Here is a 24,992-nt window from a genome sequence, read left to right as displayed (position 1 = left end):
ATAGGAAGAAATATTTTTACCTCCTGCTCGCGAGACTGTGTATCGGAAAATCTAAAGATATGCTGTTTTTAATTTATTTTATGATATTGCTGTTGAATTGAATTTTATGGTTTAAGTGCGAAGAACATTATATTCAATAAATATAGGTAGCGCACAAAACGTTAAATAAAGCCCCTTTAGGCGTAACATAAAATCTGAAGGCTTTCAGATTTTATATTACTGCCTTCAGATTTTATGTTACTTTCAGATTTTATGTTTTTAATCTGAAAGTCTTCAGATATTTTTATTTTTTTTTTTTCAAAGTATACGTATTCTAATGTATGACCTTTGTGTTTTGTAAATCAATGAACAAATAGAAGAATCGTTATCTTATATTAAAAAATACTGCTGTTATTAAAGCCTAAGAAAATTTAAAGTATGTAAGTGAAGCTAGAAATTTCGTTTTTAAAAAGGGCATTCAATAATTTACTTTTATTTGACTTATATAAACCACAAGTGTCTTGAACTGATACAAAATACATACTTTACTTTACACATACCTTTTCTTTATACATGCTTTAGTTTACATATACTTTATCACAAAAGGGTCAAAAATAACTCAAGTAATGCATCAAGAAATGGCAGCAGTTTCTTCTTCATAGAGTCTGTCTGGTAAGTCCTCTTTCGCAGCAACCAACACCAGAAAAGCAAAAGATATTTAGTTGGATCCAATGGATGTTGCAAAGCTGTCAGCGGAATCTCGTCTGTCCGCAAAATCGTCGTCTGGATCAATTTTCTTCCTCCGAGCTTCCAGAACGGAATTGAGTTCCTTCGAAGTGAGAGTTTTGAACTGAAATCAGAAAATTCAAATGAGAGTTCAACTTGCAATTTTTTAAAAGTTAATCTTCGGTCGAGGGTACGATTTTGTCTTTGGCAATTATTAGCGTTATTTGGGCAATCCTGGTGACGTTTGCCTTTTGGATAGCGAAAGAACTTTAGAATTGATACCAAATGCAGTGACTCACTTTTCTTTTTGGACACTTGCGTTTTTCAGTTTTATTTAAAAATATCGCTATAAAAAAATTACTATATTTTTTTTCTTATATACTATTGATCATCAAATTTAAAATCTGATTTTTTTGAAAGAAGTTATTGAAAACGTTTTTTTTTTAAAGTTTATTAAAAAAATTCTGAAAATGAACTAAGTATTCGGAAACTTTAAACACACAGTTTATGTTTTGTGGGGATTCATTTAATTTATCTAACAGTTTATTTTCAACTTTCCTTTGATTCTCGCTTCCAACCCACGTTATCTTGGCAGAATGTTAATAAGTTAGCTTGCGTGTGTTTAAACAAGGTAGGAAGAAGTGTTTAAGGGAATGTTTTGGAAGGTGATTCTAGAGCGTGTTATGCTTGCTTGAAGGCCACGTTGCTAACTTGAATTACCAGCAATTAGATTACGTGGCGTTGAAAGCTTCTAGCCAATTAGATTTGTTTATTCCGACTTTTACGAATCAGAGCCTTCCTGCGCGTTAAGTTATCCTGTGAGCCGTGAGGCTAAACTTTCATTTGATTTTTAAGTTCATCGTTACCTGCTTGAGTTAAGCCAGAAGTGTCGTCTTTAGTGTACGCTTAAGTTGGGCCAACTGTGAAATTATATTTAGTTCATAAAAAGGTTCGTAACACCCTTCTTTGGAGTTTGTCGTCCTTAAGACCCTCGGATAATTCCTGGCTTAATCTTCTAGGTCTCGTTAGTTTATGTTACCAAAGAATACATGACTCTATAATTAAAAAAAAATAAATAAAAATAATTAAAAAAAAACATGAAAATAACAGAAAATGAAACATTTCATTGGGTATCCTTTAGCTAAAATGATGCTTTTCACCCGCTTTGGCATGGATTAAACTAATTTTTTTATGAAGAATGTTCCATTTGTTTCCTACGTAAGATTTGCTTTTAGCAGAACTTTCGAATAATTATCTTATTTATTCTTTTCTTCAATTAACTCTTTGCAGGTTCGGTATGAATTAAATTAGAAGAATATTTACGAATTTTGGTAATTTTTATAATAATCACAAGAGCTGTGTTGAGGATCGTTATCTTGCTAGAACTTGAGTGTAATTGATACTAAGTTTTCTAAAGATATATTCAGGTCCTCATTAAGAATATTTATGTTTTTATAGTAATACATATTATTTTCCATAAACACTAATTCTAAAGGCAACGAAACATGCCCAAACCCTAAAAATTATTATACCTAAAAATTAGCATTCAGGCAGAAATAATAGAAGTGACTGCAGTTCGATTAAGTTTGGTTCTGATAATTTGTATTCATAAGGATTGGATAAATAGTAGTAATAACACGTCGATAGTGTCGAAAATATTTTATTACCGGTGAAGTTACTGGTTACACATTTGGAATCCCTCAATATAATCGCCTAAATGTCTACCATTTTCTGCTAGTTACTGGAAGCACTTCCATTTTATGTTATCAGGATGTCCACTTTTGTCGATGGTCCTATAGCGGGCTCCTTAAAGCTTCTCTACTGTTGTAATAGAGCCTTCGTAGTAGTTCTTTCGTTTTAGCGAGATCATAATTGCATGGATTCGTATGGGATGCATTCGGTTTATTTTCCATTGCCAACATTGCAGGGAATACGTGAAGGCGCTCGCAGTATTACGCCAGGCATTTTCATGGAGGATTTGTATACATTACCACAAGTGTCGTCTCTTTCTCCTTGTAAGTTCTGAACGCATATGATTTCTCACTTGAAGAATCCTGTCATCTTCTATGACAAGGCATCTTGTCATAATGCGAGAGCTGTTACGGATCTCATGCGGTGATGACGATGGTAGGTACTCGAACACAAGCCATTGTCATCCCATATGAATTCATGTGACTGATCTCTTAGCCAAATCAAAAGTCTACCACAGCGACCTCCCTGCGACAGGGACGTCGCTGTGGGACACCAACAGAAGTGTTGATAATGTACGGCTCCTACTAATAACTTGGCAGAATGTGGTAGACATGGTAGACGATTATATCGAGGGATTATTCAGTGTTTACACTTGGTAAGTCTTTTCGAAACTGTAAAAATATTCTCAGTCATTTTTATCCAGGCCTTGTAAAATCCATCATTGTTAGCAACTTTATGACTTTAATATTTAGTTTTATTTCTCTTGGTCATAAAGCTGTGATAGGTAAACAATATATAGTTTTCAATGCATTTAATTAAAATCTTGGTGGTTTGAACTTTTCTGTGATCAAAGCCATGAACATGTGTTGAGCCTGAAGGCAGGTATTCTTCCTAGCCAGGATATTCTAAAACTCTAGTCAAAATAAAAAAATATGGATTGGGCCTTAGTTTCTAGATTGTTATTATAATTTAGCCAAAAATTGCTGGGTCTTTGACAGATGAGAAAACATAACAAAGACATTCAGTGTCAAAGCACTGTTAATTAACATTTTATGAACTGGTTGTTAGCCAAGAATTGCTTTATAGCCAATAGTTATTTGATTGCTTTGAGAAATGATAATTCAGGCCAATAAGCATTATCAAAATGTGCTGGTAATGTACTTTGCTAGACATTAAAATTGCAACACCAGGAAGGAATGATCTGACGAAAGCCAAAATCACATGAAATAAAGAAGAGGTTGGGATATGCAAATGATTAGTATTTCAGCGTATTTAGACAATACAGGAAGGAGAAAACGAACGCATAAAAGAAAAGCTGTATAGTGGATTTCTCATTCGGAAAGCGCTTTGTAAGGTCCGAGTTTGCTCAAAATATATTATTATACCTCGAATAATAAGAAATGCTTACCAGCAAGTATCAGAATTCGATAGACGCATGATAGTTGCTTATCGAGAGTATGGATTATCGTTTAGTGATATCGTACTGGTCGATTTTAAATCACTGTCAGGCGAATATGAAATCAATGACTTGCTGAGGGTCATATTGAACAGCAAGCAGGATCTCAATGTCCTCCCATGACGAACACCCGAGAGAGCAGACATATTGTAAGGTCAGCCCTGCAAAACCGTATAACCACATCACGGACCATTAGTCAGGAAATGAGCATGTTTCCATCACGCCCAGTATCCGCTCGTATGGTGCGTCGACGTTTGTAGCAGCGTGAACCATCAGCACAGCGACCATTTCTTCCGCTTTCCTTGACAATGTAGCATAGAGAGAGACGGCAATTCTGGTGCGCTGAACGACAAAGCTGGATACAAGAGTGGCACAATGTCGCCCTTTCAGAAGAGTTCCGCTTCTGCGTGCAGTATTTTGATGGCCGTATGCGGGTGTGGAGGCTCTGAGGAGACCGCACGTCGCTTGTTTGCATTCGATATTGGCATAGGGGGCCCTGCACCTGGTGTAATGATTTGTACAGCTATTGGGAGCACGAGAAGCACATCTGTAGTTCGGATCGACGGTAATTTAAACACAGATCGGTACATTTCTGACATGTTACGTCAAGTTGCTGTATCCCACCTTTGAGGCCTGCCAAACGCCATCTTCCAACAAGATATGCAAGATTACAAGTTGCACGCCGTATTCTGACCTTATAGTATACACAGGGTATTCAATTGCTGCCCTGGGCTGCACCGTCTACAGATCTGTCACCCATTGAAAACGTCCAGTCATGGGTTGGTGCGATACTGGCCGGCCAATCCTCTCCAGCTAATACGGTTGATGAAGTGTGGCTGGCTGGTTGTTCTTTCTTTAACCAAGAGCTGTTTTTGAACTAGGTCTTCATGTTCTATTTGAAAGCTGGAGATTAAAGCAACAACGTTAAGAAAGGCCTTCTGCCGAAATACTGTTAGCTAAGTACAGTTAGCTAAGAACTGCTTCTTAGCCAGGATTCGAAGGTTCCCTTTAATCAAGAGCTGTTACTTATCTTGAGCAATGAAGAACGTGGATAATAACGTTAAATACAGTCCGCTGCGTAAGTACTCATAGTCAGTAGTTGATGGACTGGCTATTATACAAGATATGCTACTTAGCTATGAAATGTTAGATTGCGCCTTAATCAAAATCTGTTACTCGGCCATGAATTCCTATATTGTTTTGAGATATGATAAATGAGGGCAGCCATGCTAAGGAATGTCTGTTGCCAACTTTTCGCCATGAATTAGTGGTCTGACTTCGAACGTTTTGGAAGATTGTAGGTTCTGGTTTGGTTTGGTTTACTGAATTACGGCAAAGCACTCCAGGGCCATCTGCCTAAGTTTAGGATACCTTTGTAGAGGACTTTCTAAGGGAAACTGGCTCGTATGCACGTTACATATGGGGCAACCACGAAAGCGCCCATGCAGCCAACCCCTTCGACGGGATTCGAACCCCGGATAGAACTACAACTGTTCGGCAATTTTACCGCTCAGCCGCTGGTGGAGGTAGGTTGTGAACAGCAATGGTAAAGAAAGTCTATTTCTATGGTACCGGATCTGATATACTGAATGTTAAACAAAAATTGCTACTTGCCGACAGATGTTGTGCAAATCTTTAACCAAACTCTTCCATTTAGCTAGCTTTTGATGGATTACATTGAGAGATGGTTAATAAGGATAACTCTGATTAAAAAAGGTTGTTGCCCAAAAAGCATTTAGCGAGAATTTAATTGACTGCCGGTTAGCTAAGAATTAATACTGAGGCAACAGTTTGGGTTGTTCCTCAACCAAGTGCCATTGCATAGCCAGGAGCATCTAGATTACTTGGAAAGACTGGAAGATGAGAACAAGGATAATAAAAAAAAATTTGCTGCCAACCTACTCGTAGCAGGATTTGGGTGAACTTCCTCTTAGAAAAGTGATGAACTTAAATAAGAGTTACAAGATAGTTTTTTATAAATACTTCAGCTAGGAGTTGCAAGATGCCTCTGAAAAATGATAGAACTACACAATAGTGATAAGAAAAGTCGATTGTCAAAAGTTGCTGCTTAGACAGAGTAATTGGATTACCCCTTAAAAAAGAGTTTTTACTTTGCCAGGAGCGTCTAGATTGCTTTCAAAGATGGTGGATGAGGGCAACAAGGATTAAGAAAGTTTATTATTGAAAGAGACTCTTGGTCAGGATTTAGAAGTCTGGCTGTTATCCAAAAGTTTATAATTATTTTTTAATGCTTCAATAAAACGTCGTGGCATTTCATGCTCGTGTGCCAATCTTTATCCCTCTACATGCAGTATTCAGTGAATTATTAATTTTCTTAAATGTTAACATTTGAAATTTCAGTGTTTATTTTTTATGTTAACATTTCGGACGTATGCACCTTCTATACGTCTGAGGTATTCTTAGGCAGGATTTAGTACAGTGACTGCTAACCAAGAGTTTCTGCTCCCACTGTTAGTTTAATTTTGCTTCAGACAACAACAAACTAACACACCAAGTTTTGCTTCTTAATAAGGAGCTGCTAAATATATGGATTGAGGTTGCGCACATCTTTTGGTAAGGATCGCAGGCTGATGCACCACTTTGTCATGCTTGGCTTCCAAGGTCCCCAACCTCAATCCATATATTCAGCAACACCTTATTAAGAAGCAAAACGAATTATATTAGATGAGGATAAAAATGATAAAGAAAAGTTGTTGCCATGATACTCTTCACCAGAATTTGTTCAATTGAGTAAAAATTGTGGTATAGCCCTGAGAGGTAAGAGATGTGGAAGAAGAATGCTAAGGATTGTTTGTTTTTGGGGTACTCTCAACCGGAATTTGGTTAGCTGATCGAGAGTCGCTGTTGATCCATGAGATGATGACAAGAAAAAAAAGGAAAGTCTCTTGCCAAGGGACTTTAACAAGTAATTGAGGCAAAGTGTTTCCCAAGATTCGCTAAGTAGGTCGGAGTTGCTGGGCTGCTTTTTAACCAAGAGCAATGGCCAGGAGTTGTTAGATTAGTTTGAGACATGGTGGACTAGGGCAGCAATGATAAAGGGAAGTCTACTGCCAAGGTCCCCTTATCCGAGATTTGATAGATTGACAACGGTTAGCTACTGTTGCAGGATTTTGTAGATTTCTTTTATTGATAGTAGATGAGGACAGTAACAGTAAGGAAAGTCTGCTTCCATGGTGCGTCTAAATGGGATCTAGCCAAGAGGTGCCAATTAGCTTGGGATTTTTGGACTGCTGTTTAGCTAAAAGCTGTTACTTATCTAATACTTGCTAGTTTAATTTGAGAGGCGGAAGATGACATTAATGAAAACAATCTAATATTAAGATAGCTGTAGCCTAAAATTGGTTCACTAGTCATTAGTCGTAAGCTGCTCGTTAGCCGGGAGTGGTTATGTTGTTGTTCCTTATTCAGGATTACTCGATTGTTTTGAGATATGGTGGATAAAGGTAACTGATTCCTTTGGCATGAGCCGTGAGTTGGTACTTAGCCAGCCGTGGTTAAGTTGGTGTCCCTTATCGAGGATTGCTCGATTGCTTTGAGAGATAGTAGATAAAGGTGAAAATGAAAGACTGCTAAGGTACCCTTATCTGGGATTTGTTGATTTAGCCATTAATTATGAATTGCAATCAAGTAAAAATCGTTGAATATATTTGTAAAGTGGCAAGATTTCAATATTACGAAAATAACTCAGCTAAATTTGCACAATGCTATTTTGAATGGAATGAAATTGAAGAAATCAGAAACTATTTTCCCTGTTACGTACCCCACAGAAGTTCTTCTGCAATGCGATTTGATTGAAGAGTCGGAGGCCTTCGTCTGTCCCCAGTTCTTTCTCGAACTCAGCTCTTTTTAAACGGAATAATTCTTCTCCTTTGATATTTTGGTATATTTGCTGAACCCTGAAATGCAGAACCATAACAGCTATATTCGAAGACTTGATGGTGGAGATTTTATACATGAAGATTTAAATGCATGCCGAAAAATGTCCTAGTGGCAATAACATTTTATATTAACAATAAGAAAAATAAAAGTTGTAATTATAATAACATTAATTTCATGCCAGCGCGAAATGGCCAATTCAAATTTTTACAGCTGTTGCCAATCCTATGGTTGAAGCTTTTAATTTGTCTTTCCTGGCAAACTGCCAATTCTAATACAGTTGTCAATTCAAGGAAGAAAACTTTAAATTTGTTTTTGAAATTATAAACTTTCATTGCGTTTAGAGTGATAAATGTCAGTCTATTGGAAATAATGTGTGCACTTATTTTATCTTTGTTTCGGGTTTTATACTATATCTTCTTTTTTATAATTAAAAAATATTCTTAAGAGTAACTTTCCTTATCATTTATAATATGAGTATATTTTATAAAAAAATATTCTATGTATATGTGTAGCAGCAGAATGGTAATTGAAATTATAATTAGGTGTTTTTTCTTAATCTCTTTCCTCTCTATATATTTATTCCATAAACATACATCTAATTCACAGTTAATAAAATTAATTGCTTAGATCAGAGTTATACACTGAACGTTCATTGTTTTGAAAACAAGATATTGCATTTCTAGAAAAATTAGGAAAAAAATATTTTGTTATGTACGATAGGGTAAAGCTTTTTCCACATACACTTTCTGGATGTGAGATTGGGTAAAACATACATTTTATTTCATATTAAGTTGAAAGGTATTCAAGTTGAGACCATTATAAGTTGCAATCATTCTGAGAAAATAAAGATATTTCACAATCTTCAACTGAAATTTGTTCAATTTAAACTTCGGATTTGGTTTCTCATTTTATTGCATACTCAGTTTATTGTTGTTGTTGTCGTGTCCATATTATATGGAACAATGGTTGCGAGAGCGTACTACGAAGAGAGCTATTCAGTTTATTAATTAAAAAGAATGGCATCCGCTTCAAATTGCGTCTTGTATTCTGCTATTAACAGCTTTTTGAGAAAACGAACTGAATTTGAGCACATTTTTAAATCATTCTAAATTTGCTGTAGAGTCTGATATTGCTTGTGTACGAATCGATTCATAATAACTGATAACCCACACGTCACCAATGACTAACCATCTGTATACCACTGCCAACGACTGTCAATATATAACCTCGATGAACATTAGTATCATTCGCTTTAATTTTAGCTCAAAAGTGTATCTGAATTACTGCATCACCTCATGCAGCTGAGCTATGAGTTGACTGCCAGTAACCGTCAGCTGTAGATCATTACCAATGAAATCAATTCTTAGGTCACCGCCAGTGATTATCAACGTATAGGTTACCGCCAGTGTTTACCTGTATATCGGTTACCGTCAGTGGCTGTCAGCCTCTAGGTCACCGGCAGTAACTGTTGTTGGTTTTTTTTTTATTTTTACTAACATTTATTTTAATTTGTGAGACTTTCCTGATTTCTTTTATTCCACTCGCGTTCTTTCGCCAGGATATAAATAAGTTATGGTGAACGAGAATTTTTTAACTGTTGGAGCGAAAAGGTTAGACACAGCGTGATTTCTCTATTTGGAAAGCACGTTGCTATTTTCTTCCAGCTGTTAACCTTAATATCAGCTACACATTTTTTCAGTTGAGTTATTATTCTGCCGGTGTAGGTCTGAGTGTAGTTTCGCATTACTCTTTGCCTTTAAATTTAGTGTTACATTGCCTTTCAAGTTCTTGTCGCAAATGTTGGTGTTTGTAAGTCGGTGTGATCTGTACATAACAATGTGCTCAATAAAGGGATCTTTTACATGCTTCTCCCGGTTGTGTTCATCTCCAAGCTTGTGCGAGAATTCGCAACACTTAGGTGATCCAGTCACATTTTATGATAGCTAAAAAGAGTAGATCTTACACCGTTAATCTATAAGACATTGCTAATGATCGTTAGTTTATAACTGATCTCTAGTGATCCTTAACATATAGGTGATCGTCCGCGATTGTCAATCTACATGTCATTGTCAATGATCGTCAGTCTGCAGGACATGACCACCTGAATGATCGTCAGCCTGCAGGACATCACCAAGGATCGTCAGCCTATACGTAATGGTCGATGATCATCAACCTTCAGGTGATTGCCAGTGATCATCAACTAAAAGGTTATCGCCAGTGATCGTCATTTTCTGGGTCGCCACCAGTGATTTCAACCTGTAAGGCATTGCCAGTGATTGTTAGCTTATAGATAATCGCGATGGTCATTAACAAGTAGAATATCGCCAATGGTCGTCAACCTGTTGGTGATCGCCGATGAACGTCAAACTGCAGCTTTGTCGCCAGTGATCTTCAACTTGTAGGTCGTCGTTAGTAATCGTCAATCATGGGGTTAGTGGCAGTGATATTCAATCCGTAGGTCACAGCTAGTGATCGTCACCTCAAGGTCATCGCTTGTGGTCGCTAACTAAAAGTCACCTGGAGATCACCGGTGGCTTACTGATATTTTCATGTTAATTTTAACTTAAAAATATTTTGACTGCATCGCGTCATACAGACGATTTAAGGATTGACTACAGGTACCCTCAACTTGCAAATCATCTCTAACCAACACCGCTGATGAGCACCGCTGCCCAGACACAATAATATACGGGAAAAGCTTCCAGAGATGTAAGTACTCCCTTACTTGGAGGAGAATCCTTTGGAACTGAGCCAGAACTGCACTTCTTCAGCTGATGACAAAGGCGTGATGTAAGAAGCAACGGAAATGCTCCTTTTTGATGACGACAAGCTGACTCTCCGCTTCAGCTCCTCATGCAGACGTTCTTGAAGACTAGCCAATAGGTCAATGGGCTTGGGAATGTCTGTAAAAAGATTCATTATTGAATCAGGAACTATAACTAATGCATCGAATATCTACTTGATATTTCATACTATTTTGTAAAATTATTCCCCAAAGAAATTATTTAGATGGTTGTAAAAGCTTCATCTTAATGAATCGTTAAACGTTCTTTGAAACATATTTCACGGAGGAAGTATTCTGTATATTCATGATGCTGTAAATGTATGTAAGTATTTATTTATGTTTCTTGTATATTATGTCTAATTCTTGATGCGCTGGCGACAGTGCATTTTTACGAGAATATTCGATTTATTATCTTGTGGTATATGTAATTCTGCATATTACAGACAGAAACGAAATTAACATAACTTAATGGTTGAGAAGTTTTGCAGATGTTCTGCTAAGACTGTTTCATTGCCAAAAATAACGAAATTTTAACATTTAAGAGTAAAAATTAAAAAGGTATTTTAGCATAATCCATTTTGCAAAATGGAGTAGAAAATGTATTGACAAAAATAATTTGGATGTTCAAAAATGAATCTTTTTAAAATTTTGGGGCAGATATATAATAATGTCGCATTACATAACGTTGTCGTGAAATTAACATCTATGCAATTTTACAAGGGTCGTTTTTTGCGTGAAACATGAAACGTTTACAGTAAATAAATTCCTGCCTCACAAATAGTCAGTTTTCAAAGTGTTTCTATTCTGCAAAAGATATGATTTAAAATTAGGCAAAACGGCAAATTATTTTGGCGTAGCTTTAGAATAAAACTCTATCGACTGCGAAGACACAAGCTCCTCTTCCTCAAGAGGTAAAACAAAGTCTGCAAAATGAGAAGATTGATGAGCATATTTATATCGATGCAATAGATGAAGCAAGTGAACACGAACGTAGCTCCAGAGTCGAGGAAAATAATAATGAATCATGAAAAATTAAGATGTTAGAACTCAAAACGCGTTAAAAAGGACTCTGAGGTTAACTAACAAAGATAATTTTTGTGTGAACGTAAATCACAAAACTTCTAATACTTTATAACTTTTCACGATTCGTTACTATTTTTCTCGACAGATGGTGCAATGTTCGTGTTCACTTTGCTCCGACCGTTGCTCTCGGTATTCATATGGTGGTAGCTCCTCTCATTCTGCAGAATATTCTTCAGATTGCAGGATCTTAAGCTCTTTTATTTGACCCGGAACGATAAATTAGCTTGGAAGTTGAAGTGTTATGTTAGTTATGTGTTTGTTCTGTTATTCAAATCCTGTAGTTCCCATATTTCGTATCATCTTAAAGCAGCTAATTTTCAGTAGCTCAGTCACTTACATAGTTTAATTCAAGTGCATTTGTTTGTAAGTTCTGATAATTAATCTTAGTGTGACAAGATTTAGACTAAACTTACTTGCTTTTTGAACAGGCTCCGGAGCTTCAATGGTTACGTTGCTGGAGGAGCTGATACTGTCTAACAAGATAAAAAAAGACATGCATTAAAATAAAATTAAAATGTATATAAATCAAACCTCGTTATCAGGTATCTTCTGAGGAAAAGAATTTTTTTTTCCAAACTAAATTTTCCAGACTACCAGATTCTTATCTTATTTCGCTAAAGGGTGGTATCATTTCATTGCTTGTAGAAAGTATAGTTCGACCGCATCATTCGCGTCCATGAATGCAAACACGCATGCGCCATTCGGACCGAATTATTATTAAAATAGGGCGGAAGGATGGGGACTTTCTTTCCCTCCAGCATATCTCGTTCCGGAGAAGAGAAGACTGTCATGTGACCTTTTAACGTCGCAGCAAGTAATAACGCCCCTTTTAGACAAGTCTAAGTGTTTTGGCAGAATGCCAGCCAGAGGTTTGAGACGGTCGAACTATAATATTGACGATAGAAATCCCGAAAATGATTTCAGAGAAATTTCTTAAAGAAGCACCAGTCGAAGCCTTTTAGAATATATGAATATTGCTAAAAATACACTGTGCACAAAACAAATGGGACATTTCTGTACCTTCCGTTCTACTGGGTGATTGACGATATTTAATTTAATTACGTTTCTCATGTCTCGAAAGCACAACTTAGCATACATATTAGGCTTATATATAGCAAAGTATTTTGACACATATAAGGTATTTCTCCTACCTTCCTAGCGTGCCTTCGTGGTGTAGTGGTCAGCGCACTGGGCCGGTATTTTAGAGGTCCATGGTTCAATTCCCGGAGAAGGCGATTTGCTCATTTTTCATCTCTCCGGCTTTTCCAATTAACCTAATGTCTCTATGCACATACTCGCACTTTTCCTGAAATGGCATACTGATTTTTCTCAATATTTCGATTCTATTACTCCAATTATGCTAAAGGGCCAATTTTTGTAAAAATTGCTTGAGTAGGTTTTAAAAAATTACTTCTTAAAATTTTAGCTCCCCATTGTTAATTGAATTTGGCATATATTTAATAATATCTGTTTATTGTTAAGCTTATTTGATCTCTTCTTTCATAGTTTGAAATTTATGTTCAATCCGAATAAAATTTGCAGATAATTTCTGATTTATTTTTAAAATTTTAATTTTTTGGTATATTTTACAAATTTTTCGCTAAACGTTTTGAATTATATACTATCAGCTTAAAATATATATTTTTTTCTAAACACACCTGCAAAAAATTAGAATTTTTTTATTAAAATTTTCCAGGATAAACGTAAATACATATATTGGCCCGTTTTGAAATTTGATATATTTGTTATAAGCGATAAAGACCCCAAACGTGGTTTACGCGCTTTGTTAAAATTATTTGACAGAATGAAAGATAACATCATTTTCCCGCTCGTGCACAATGAAAGGAAAAGGAAAATACGTTAGCATAAATTCAGAATCTCACCAAGTGAATTCTTAATCGCTCATACTAAAAAAAGTGCGCCAAGATAAATTTTTAAATTTCTCGGTTAGTTGCTCACCAGATGTTTACAGAATTTAATATACTATATTTCTGTATAATTTGTTTCATAGAATCGAAATATTGAAAAAATGGTATGTCATTTCAGAAAAAATCCAATTTTATGTCAAAGGTTCTACGTTAGAAGAATTTTATATATAAATCTGATAGTTATCCTAAGTCGTATTTTCGAGTCATGAAAAACGCAAATTAAATTTCGTCAATCGGCTCAGTAGAACGAGAGATATAGAATCAGCACTTATGGTGTGTGTGTGTGAGCAGAGTGTATCTATAGATTGACTTGAAAGAAAATGCATATTTAAATCTTCTAAGCCACAATAAACCGCAGTCATAAATAAGCTTATTCCATCTCTACAGAACTGATTTAAAGACGAAATTTATCAGATCAGCGAATTGTTCTTATCAAGATAATTACAAATAAATTAATAAATAAAGGATCCGTTTGCTTTAACAGAATGTATAAAACATCTTTACGAAATTTCAATATTATAGTCAGAAGAATCAGAACACTTCCGTTTAAAAGCATACTATCTCAACAACCATACGAAACATTTGAGAAAACTTACATTATGTGGCGCTTTTAAAGTCAAAGGTAAACATTAGAAACTTTCGAATCAGATAGTTAGAAACACCCATTTTCGCATTTCACCTTCTCAAACAATGTCGAAAATTTATAAGGTATTCCTCCCGCCTTCATAGCGTGCCGTCGTGGTGTGGTGGTCTGCACCCTGGGCGCGTATTCCAGAGGTCCACGTTTCGATTCCCGGCGAAGGCGTTGCTCATTTTTCAATCTCTCTTCCTTCCGAAAAATTCTAATGTCTCTACAATTTTTTTTCTCAAGTTTGCAGGTTTGCAAATTCAAGACACACACGTGGTAAATTTATTTTTTACCTGTTATTTTTGTGACTAATCTATCAGAGGAAGCTCACGAAATTCATCGTGGCAAGATTGTGTCAGTCGTTAATAACACACTTAGGCACCATACAGGCCAACAGTATGACTTTACTGAGTTCCGCGCCCAATTTTGAAGGAAAGTACCCCGGGAGGACGGGTCCGAGGATCTTCCAACTGTCTTCCCTTACCACCAACCTCTTGAGAGAACTTTCGACTCGCCACATATTTAGAGTTACTGCATGCTGCATAGACACTATGAATTTACCAAACATCCATGCTTCCTTCGGGATTTGAACCCGAGCCCTTTGGTACGGAAGTCAGAGTCACTAGCCACTATCCCGGCAAGCTGAAAATTTCCATCTGTAAACTTAGCTTCCCAGCAAGGATAAAGTTCATGCAAAGAAGCTCCCTTCACACGGTGCTAATAAACACCTCGCATACCCCCATGTGTGTCTCAGTAGCCTGAGATACACATGGGGGTGTAAGTGCACTGAGAATTTCTTGATAATTAGGTACTGTATTCCTTAATTATGCTTTCTCTGCGAGCGTGCTATGTATGTTGAGGATCTGTGAACTGCTTATGCAAGTTTATACGTGTTATCAGCCGATAGATGGCATTGTAGAAAAGCCGCCGATAGGGGGTGCACGAGGGCAATGGAGAATCGGGAAGCGAGAGAATGTGATTAACCACGCCACTAATGTAATAAACCTTTGTGTAAGGACTTATATTTGTAAAAATGAAGATATTAAATTGAAAGCATTCGGAATTTTATATGATATTTGAAAGAATTTATATTGATGGTAAAAATAACTTGCATTTAATTTTTCTTATAAATAAAAACAATTCTGAGAATAATTAACAAAATGCCCCTTTTGGCAGTGGACTTTATGTTAAATTGTATACATATTTTAGTCAATGTCTCCATTTATCTTATTTCTTTTTTATATTTTGGGTCTTCTTATCTTTATATTCCGTTGTTCTACCAACTCAGATAGGCTATTTAAGTGAGTTTCGAACCTCGATCTTTATATCTTGAGCTCCTTGTCTTATCCACTTGACTGCTGCAAGTTTTATCGGAATATTTAGAAACTCTCTCCCTGTCGATTTTCATTAGGTCAGGAGGAACTAAGTAGGCGAAGAAACATCCTTCGCACAACATTCGAAAGAATTAGATGCAAACTGACACTTCAGCAATTTCAAATATACACGTACGCAGAGATTCGCATCGCAGGAAATTTCGCGTGAAGTTAGGAATCAATCAATCCTTATAATATACTTTTTAGCAGAATTCTAAGTATGCAAAAAAAAAAAAATATTTTCACAGCTCATTGATAAAATACTGATTCATTTTAGTATATTAATAACTTTAAATGCACGGTAAAAATATTATCCTCTTTTAGAAACTCTGGTCATGTCAGTTTGCTTCCTCAACAAGGGTATTCTATATACAGAATTCTCTTCACTTGGCGCGATAATAAAAGCTTCGAGAAAACTTCGAACTTTTAAATCCAAATACATAGGGAATTTGAAACTTTTCCGTTTCAGGGATAAAAAGTATGCTGAAAAACTTTATTCACTGGTTATTATTATTTATTTCTAGCAGAGGTTTAATATTGTTACGAAATGTCCAGTTTAGGTCCCACTTTTGACACCAGTGTTTGCGTTCTACGGGTTCATGGATTTGGAATGATTGATGGCAACACTGGATGAAAATTCAAAATACAAGTCATTCGTCAGTATTACACAGAACAGGTCCAAAGACGCGTTACAGTCGTCGAAAAACTACGATAAATACGCTGAAACGATCAGCAACACAGCCTTCAGGCTATCAGCCCAGCTGCGGTAAGATAGCTTCCCCTTAAAGCGGATTTAGGATTGCCAGAACGTGGCAAGGCAGGATTGGCGCCAGATTTGTCACAAAATCGCCATTTGGCAACATTTGACGATAAAATTGGCCATATGCCATAGACGGAACGGGAACATTCTTACCGGTTTTCCCCAGCATATTCTCGAAGGCAAATCAAAAGCAATATAAACCTTGGCTGTACGCGGAGTAGCAGTTTATCGTGAAAAGTATCTTGAGTAATAGAATAGTGCTGTTGAGTTCAATAGCAGTGTTTTGAGTTCAGAGATTAGCCGGAAAGCGAACGAACCGCGTCTGGAGCTGTACTTTTAGTGCTTTGCCACGAAGCTGTCTTTACTTGATAGCCGGAAGGCTGGCTTGCTGATCGTTTCAGCATGTTTAACGTAGTCTTTCCTACGACTGTTAACGTCTTTTTGGAACTGTCCTAAGTAATACTGACTAATAACTTGTATTTTGATTCTTCATCAAGCGTTCTCATCAATCACTCCAAATCTACCAACCCGTAGAACGCAACAATATAAATCTGCATGTTAGTACCTCGAGATGTACCGGTGGAACGATTCTAGAAGAATGTTGGAACTTCCAGTCCTTGTATATTGGAAGTATGTTGGAATTTTAAATTTCTCTTCAATCTAAGGTATTAGGCATGCAAAAAATTGCTTTCAGTTAAGTGATAATAAAAGTCCTGGCGAGGTTTAGAGAGAATTAGAATTTGCTTTTGTTTATTTAATTATGGGAGGGCACTCAAGGGCTATCTGCCTAAGTTTAGGTATGCCTTCCTGGAAGACTTTCTAAGGGAAACTGGCTCGTATACACGTTGCATATGAGGAAAAGTTCGAAAACTGCCATACATCCAACCCGTTTGTCGGGATTCCAGCCCAAACCGAACAAGCAGTGTTCAGCGACTTTACCTCTGGTGGGCCAGAGAGAATGGTAGAGCAGCACTAAAAATAACATCGATAGTTGGAAATTTTGTCCCTGTGTATCCACTTTCTCAGTAAAGATGCTACGTATACGAAAGAGTCATTTTCACGGGGCGCAAGTAATGCTTTAGTTCAAATTTATACATTAGTAATTTCAGACATACACATAATATGGCGTCTCCGGACTTTTGCTCTCGCTCGTTCCTTGGTCTGTTATTGTTTTCGCGTGTCGCCATCTATTAGCACAGATAGGAAATGTGACGCTACGAGGCTCCTCGGTCCTTTCAGTCGAGTAATGTCTTTAAGGATAGAAAATGCGCTTGGGTTTTGATCATGGATCTGTTATGCAGTGATCAAATGTCGTTAACGCTATCGGAAGTCTTCGATATTTGAACTGTTTCGTGCTGCGAACGTCTAAACTGGCCCTCGGGACACTACATAATACGAATGCAACGGAAAATTAGTTATTCCTTAGAAACTCGGGCCCTGTAAGTCTATTTTCGAAGAAAATAGCACTGGAAAAGTATATTTACTTGCAAAAGAGCCCAATCCTATAATTCTACTTTCTTAAAAAGAGACGTGTACAGAAACTGTCCTCTAGGGCAACAAAAAAGGCCTTGGGAAGTACGATATTGGTAACGCCTAGTGTACACATGACTTAGGTAGACTGAAAATTGTATCGAAATTTAGATGAAGTGAAAATTCTATTGAAATTCAGGTGAATTGAAAATTGTATCGACATTTAGATGAATTGAAAAATTGTAAAGAAATTTAGAAATTACCATGTTCTTCTAATTTCTCAGCAATAAGTATGCAGAAAAGCTCCTTCGCAAAGTGTTTTATCTCCGGGGGTCGTTTATTATACTGGTTGAGATGTGTACTGGGAAATTCTCGGCTCTGAGGGTATAAAATACACGAATAGGGTTCCTAACTTGGAACATTTAAGGAGGTACGGTAGAGGCCAATCGATTAGCCCTTCGGTTCTTACATTTCTACATCCTTCGTGATTTTTTCAGTGGCCACCGAGTACTTCTTCTAATTGGATAAAGGCGCCTGAAATTCGGGCTAGATTTTTTAGTTCCCGTTGTGGAATATTTTCTCGAACCTGCTTCTTCCGTCCTGCACGGAGTTGAAATTAAAGGTTGAGCCGTGCAGTGGACCCGCCACAGTGTCCGGAACACATAAATATAATTGATTAATTCCCACAGTGTTAAGATCTTTGTACAAATATGTAACGTTAGCGTTTGTAATGTAACACGTTTTGAACTTCAGATACATACATGAAAGCAATACGTTGTGAATTTCATAGAATGCTAAGAAATTTTCCCCTGCAAATATACTTTCCTAGCAGAGAGATTTCCTAGCAGAGAAAAGCAAACTTTACACAGTGTTAAAAAGAGCTTATTAAAGAGATTTTCCGCAAATTTGTTTAGACGTTAGTGATTTTTAGATGTACCTGAGGTGGAGCTAAATGAAAATCACATAAAAACTCCCCCCTGTAAATTTAAGATACACTAAGTATGCATAGAAATGTTCTTCACACATTCTTAGTAATAGCTTTATGCAAATCTACGTTAGTAACTTCCTATTGAACATGAGATAGAGATGCACTAGAAATTATACAGAAAGTTAGAAGATTGGATATTATAAATTTAAGTTACCTTCACAAAGCTTTAATAAGTTTAAATTTTAGTAACTTCTAATGTATATATGTAACGATTCACAAAAAGATTTTTTTTCAAACACGGAAATTTTGCCGCTAAATGTGTTTTTTTAGTAAGTCTTTACACCATTCACATAGCCTTTTTTCACAGAAACCGTAGAAAACGTAGCTTTAATAAGAAAACGTAGCTTTAATAAGAAAACGTAGCTTTAATAAGAGTCTTCGTGAAATTTACATGTTCGTAACTTGGATATAACATGGAAGAGGTATAGTAGAGATTCGATGTGACTGACATTTAGTGATAAATGTCTACTTATTGAGTTTCAGTATGGATTTACCTTTAGAAGAGGTACGGAAGATGCACTTTACTGGATTGTTATGTCAGACGTTTTAGAGGTAAACAACATGTAGCTTTGATTTCTTTAGAGATTTCGGCTGCATTTGATTCCGTTGATTGGCCTTCCCTATGGCACAGTTTAATTCATTTTAATATACATATAAATTGTTTTATCTAAAAATAATTTTAGTAATAGAAAAATTGTTTTTAATTGCTTTAAGGATAAGAGTATTGATTTAGTAATGAATATTTATAAGGAATGCCCTCGGGGTTCCTACAGTGCTCCCCTGCTCTCGAACATTTTTTCTTAATTTCCAATGGCAGATTAACAACAAGATATTTCCTAATTATCTACAAATTTCATTCTTTTGCCTTGATGTTTCAAATGTTGTGGTCTAGTCTTTTTACCTCCTCCGGGAAAAAACATTGCACATGGTCTTTTCAATATCAAATTGTAATTATCTTCGTTTTTTCAATCACTCAGTATTAAAGCAGTTTCATCAAATAATGTTTCAATTTTTTTCAAGAGAATCGTGTTTTATAAGAATCATAATATCATCGGCACATGTAATTAATTCCACATCTTCAAAAAACTTTTCTTTCAGCAATTTATCTACAACAGTGTCCATCGCTCTGCTTAGCCAGATGGTAAAGGATGCATTGGACAAAAAACACATCTTAACAGCTATTTTTTAGATCTAAAATCCGCCTATGACTTGGTTTGCAGGGAAAGTCTTTTGTTAAAGCTATCTAATATTGGTATCCACTCAAGCATGTTCCACTGGTTCAAACGTTTTTTCGATCAGCGAAGAGTACGCTTCGAAACCTGCTTAAGATTATCAAAGACAACTGTAGTCATAAATGCAAATATATTAACAGAAGAATAAGGTAATAAAATTAGAACTTCCAGTGAATCGATAAATCGTTCATCTTGTGCCGAGCTTTCTAGTATTTCTCCCACAAGCGTCCCGAGTCCATTGCGGTATAGTGACTCAATCTTCGTCCATTTCGTCACGAATGTTGCACAATTAGCTAAGAGGACTTGCCAGTATTTTTATACTATATAGATCCTGAGAGAGACAATCATGGCCAGTATCGAGGAGAAACGTATCAACAGATCTATCCCTTGGCCACAGTAGTATATTTGTGATTTCTTAAATCCATTTCTTGCCTTTGTTTGTCTTTTTGATGTTTTTCCAAAAGTCCTCTCTTAAAGAGTTTTTAATTAACAGTTTGGCGGTATAAAAAGGAATTGGTTTATCTGTCATTTGAGCAATTTTGGTTGCCTTCTTTGCCAGGGAGTCAGCTATTTGATTACCCTGAAGTCCGCAGTGTGCTGGTATCCACTGCAAAGCAATCTCTATGTGGGTTTCGATTAAATCAGTAAGGGTCAGACGAATATTCAAAATATCAGCTAAAACAGGAGCTTCAGATGAAGCAATGGTCGGGAGGGCAGCCATAGAATTTGACAGTATAAGAGACCTTGAAAAATGTTCAGATTGTCATTGGAGCTGGGACAAGGCAATTTGAATTGCAAAGATCTACACGTCAAAGTTTGATATACAGTTTTTTCTAGATTTACTTCCGTATTATTAACATGACACAATCGCTTAATTTATTTAGAGCCGATTTAAAGAAGCTTCAGATTGTAATACAGCTTGTTTTTTGGGATTTTCAGTCCAGATGACCAAATCGTCTGCATAAAGTAGGCATTTGACATCGCCAATCTTCAGTAGGTCAGTAATAAGGTCATTTATATAAATATTAAAAGGTAAACAACTAGTGACGGCGCCTTGAGGGTGTCCAAGTTAAGGTTCTTGAAATGTGAGAAGCAGGTTTCGAAGCGTACTCTTCGCTGATCGAAAAAACGTTTGAACCAGTGGAACATGCTTGAGTGGATACCAATATTAGATAGCTTTAACAAAAGACTTTCCCTGCAAACCAAGTCATAGGCGGATTTTAGATCTAAAAAATAGCTGTTAAGATGTGTTTTTTGTCCAATGCATCCTTTACCATCTGGCTAAGCAGAGCGATGGACACTGTTGTAGATAAATTGCTGAAAGAAAAGTTTTTTGAAGATGTGGAATTAATTACATGTGCCGATGATATTATGATTCTTATAAAACACGATTCTCTTGAAAAAAATTGAAACATTATTTGATGAAACTGCTTTAATACTGAGTGATTGAAAAAACGAAGATAATTACAATTTGATATTGAAAAGACCATGTGCAATGTTTTTTCCCGGAGGAGGTAAAAAGACTAGACCACAACATTTGAAACATCAAGGCAAAAGAATGAAATTTGTAGATAATTAGGAAATATCTTGTCGTTATCGTTGATAATAAATAAAATTTTATAGAACATTTTACATTGATACAAAAACGAACTGATTTGATTTTATTTAATTAGGAAACTGTTTCAGATGAGAGTTTATCCTTGAAATCCTCCATTCTGAGAAAGATTTACTTAAACGTTGTACTGCCAATCATCATGTATGGAATTGGAGCTTGGGGATACAGGGCAGGGGAACTGGTTAAATTACGGATGAAGTTAGGGAGTATTCAGAGAGATTTTGGGTTTTAGCTTTAAACCGTTTTAGACGAGAACGGTGCCTACCGAGGCCCTCTTTGTGCTGGCTGGGCTGCCGCTTCTCTCAATTTTGTATGAATTTTATTATGAAAAATTTTTACTTACAGCTGGACGAATGGAATTGAAAATGTTTGAAGATTATTTATTACGAAGAATGTTTTTAAAAAATTTAATATTCACTTAATTCGTCCTTCCGATAGACTTGGTTTTGATTTTCATAAAAGTAATCCAACTATAGATGTATTTGATATATATGCAGATGTTTCTGTGGTCGGGGTAACGTAGGCGCTGCCTTTGTTGTTTTTTTACTATGGCACTGAGGTGGAATGTAGAATGTTTAAGTTGAATACATATAAGTCAGTCTTCCAAGCAGAAAGTGAAGTGTTCAAACAAGCTTTATTGTGGAAAAAAATTAAGACCTTGTTTATACCCACATCTGTACCCACTAACTGCCTGTCACTTCTCCATGCGCTTTCCCGGCCAGATAATTTCAATTCATTAATTGCCGAAATTAAAGTCATTTAGAAACTTCGAGTTCATATTTAAATATAAAGCTAGTTTGGGTTAAAGCTCATGCAGGCTTTATTGGTAATGAGAGGGTCGAGCGAAAGCTTTGCAATATATGCATAACACGCTTTTATGCATATATTGCAAAGCTTTCGCTCCATTCCATTACTTGACACAATAGTTATAAAGACTCAGAATTTTTCTGAACTAGAAATATGAAGATTCAACTCTGCCTTCTCCGGAATACAAACCATTATCCCACCATTAGTAGCATTTCAGAGATTTTCTTCAATTCTGGTGATATATTTTCAATATGTGTCTTGCCATCTGTGGGATTAATGTGTGCCTTCTCCCTGAACATTTCTGGGAACATTCTGAACAGTTACATTCTTGTTTACAGCTTAATTATATCTTGATCAACATTTCTTACCTAGTGGAATTCTTTCATGTCCACGGTCTTTCCGATTACTTATCTGGACCCTTCGAGCAATTTCACCTGCTTCAATCATACCTATAACAATGTTTTGCTCTGTACGTTTTGTTGATATACTTATAAAATACTTCGTATATATTTTGAACAGCTCCATATGCTTAAAATGGATCTATAATTCTACTTTCATCAATATTTATCGCTTGTAAGGCTCGTTCATGTCCATGGTCTTCAGGATATTTCTGTGGACATTCTAAACAATTCCATTTGTCTCGAACTTAGCTCTAATAATATTTCCATCAACAGTTCTTCTCTTATATGGATCGTTCACGTTCATGGGTTTCAGAATATTTCTGTGGAAATTCTGAATACCTGCATCTGCCTTGAACGTAACTCTAATTATGTTTGGATCAACATTTCTTGTCTTATACAGCTTGCTCATGTCCTTCGTCTTCAAAGCATTTCTATGGGCATTCTGAACAATTCCATCTGCCTGTAACTTAGCTCTAAGTTTTCATCAATATATCTTGCATCGTGGTATGCGTTGAAGTGTTTGGTCTTACCGACCATTTTTGTATCCATTCTGAACAGTTTTATATCTTTCAAAGTCATCTCCAATTATGTTTTCATCAATGTCTAGCCTTGTGGCGCTTACTGATATTCACGGCCTTCCAAAACATTTCTATGAACATTCTGAACATTTTCAGCTGCTTGCAATTTATGCCTAATGATGTTTCAATGGATATTTCTTGCCCTGAGAGTGCTCATTTATAGGCATTCTCTCACAGAACATTTGTGTGGACTTTCGGAACAGTTCCATCTGCTTCAAATGTATCTCGAACTACGTTTCCATCAATATTTCTTGTTTTAAGGGTTTCGGCGATATTCACGATCTCACAGAACTGTTTCTATGGACATTCGAAACAGTTTCAGCTGTTTCAAAACTATGCTTAATTATGTGTTTTGACTTGTGGCGTTCTAGGGTTGTGTGCGGTCTCTCAGAACATTTCTGTGAACATTCTAAAACCTTCTAACTGCTTTTGAAACGCTTACATAAAATCTCTTTGCACCTACTTTTTAAATTTCCAATTCCATTTTAGAATAAATCTTCTTTGTTAAACATCAGTTTAATACCATTCAATATTTTAAATGAATTCAAAGTTTCGTGTTAAAAAAATGGGTTACGCATTTGAAGACAGAAAAGTTTTAAAATGTTTGGGCGTAAATGCAACTTAGGATTATCATATTTGCGCACTTCTAATAATAGAGTTGCCATCTGATAATGTGCACTTCTAATAACAGTGTTGCCATTCGATGTGGCATGACATCTTCAATTTATTTTCATACATGACTTGGGGGCCCACCAGCGGCCGAGCGGTAAAGTTGCTGAACACTGATAGTTAGGTCCGAGGTTCGAATCCCATGAACGGGCTGGCTGCATGGGCGTTTTCGTGGTTTTCCCCATGTGTAACGTGTATACGAGCCGGTTTCCCTAAGAAAATCCTTCACGAAGGCATCCCTCCCCTTAGGCAGATAGCCCTCGAGGCTTTGCCATAATCTCACACACACACACATACAAAACTTGGAAGATAGACGCTTTACATATTTATTATTATATTATATATTACAACCACTTTGCATATACAGTATTGCTATTTAATAAGACGCAACAGTTTTAATTTATCTTCTACAAGCCTGGCAAATAGCCACTTTCCAAAGCGTTGCCATTTGAGGTAAAATAACACCTTTAATTCAAGTCCCCCAAGGTCTGGAAAAAAGCAGTGTTTCAGAGCGGTGTCATTTAATATGATATAACATCTTTAACTGATCTTCCCAAGATCTGACAAGAGTTATATTTGAGAAGTTAACAGCTTCGCAATCTATTAATACTGTGAGTAGCAGGAGTGCAACAACTCAACACAACGAACGGCATTGCAGTGAAACGAGAGATGGACGATGGAAGCGAAATAGAACAGTCATGTTTTTGGCTAAGACGTATTTTAATAGATGGCGAAGCGGTTAACTTCTCAATTATAACTCTTTTTTCATTTGTAAATACTCATCACTGTATCTCCATCAATAACTAAATAAATACTTAGTCACCTAAATGTGTGTCGTCAGCGTAGAAATCCCCTAGACGCCGAGTTTACATGGGAGCTTCGACCGGTCTTCTTCAGTCAAAGTAAGCTGTTCTTTAAGAAT

The 24,992-nt window shown here is 36.3% G+C and overlaps 1 protein-coding gene across 1 annotated transcript; it reads right to left on the bottom strand.

Moving 5' to 3' along the window:
• Positions 1 to 449: 449 nt before the first annotated feature.
• Positions 450 to 22,869, bottom strand: LOC118180413 (epidermal growth factor receptor kinase substrate 8-like). Its single transcript, XM_085817790.1, has 5 exons — positions 22,791 to 22,869; positions 12,035 to 12,094; positions 10,479 to 10,656; positions 7,635 to 7,770; positions 450 to 829 (listed from the first exon to the last, which is right to left on the bottom strand). The coding sequence occupies exons 1-5, from the start codon at positions 22,867 to 22,869 to the stop codon at positions 698 to 700; spliced, it is 585 nt and encodes a 194-aa protein (XP_085673916.1). The 3' UTR covers positions 450 to 697.
• Positions 22,870 to 24,992: the final 2,123 nt, after the last annotated feature.

The sequence above is a fragment of the Stegodyphus dumicola genome, chromosome 1 (assembly GCF_044657685.1).
Source record: "Stegodyphus dumicola isolate Sdum_Otavi_A_Nest chromosome 1, ASM4465768v1".
Classification (NCBI taxonomy): Eukaryota; Metazoa; Arthropoda; class Arachnida; order Araneae; family Eresidae; genus Stegodyphus; species Stegodyphus dumicola.
The sequence above is the reverse complement of the archived record's forward strand: the minus strand, read 5'-3'. Positions and strand labels throughout refer to the sequence as shown.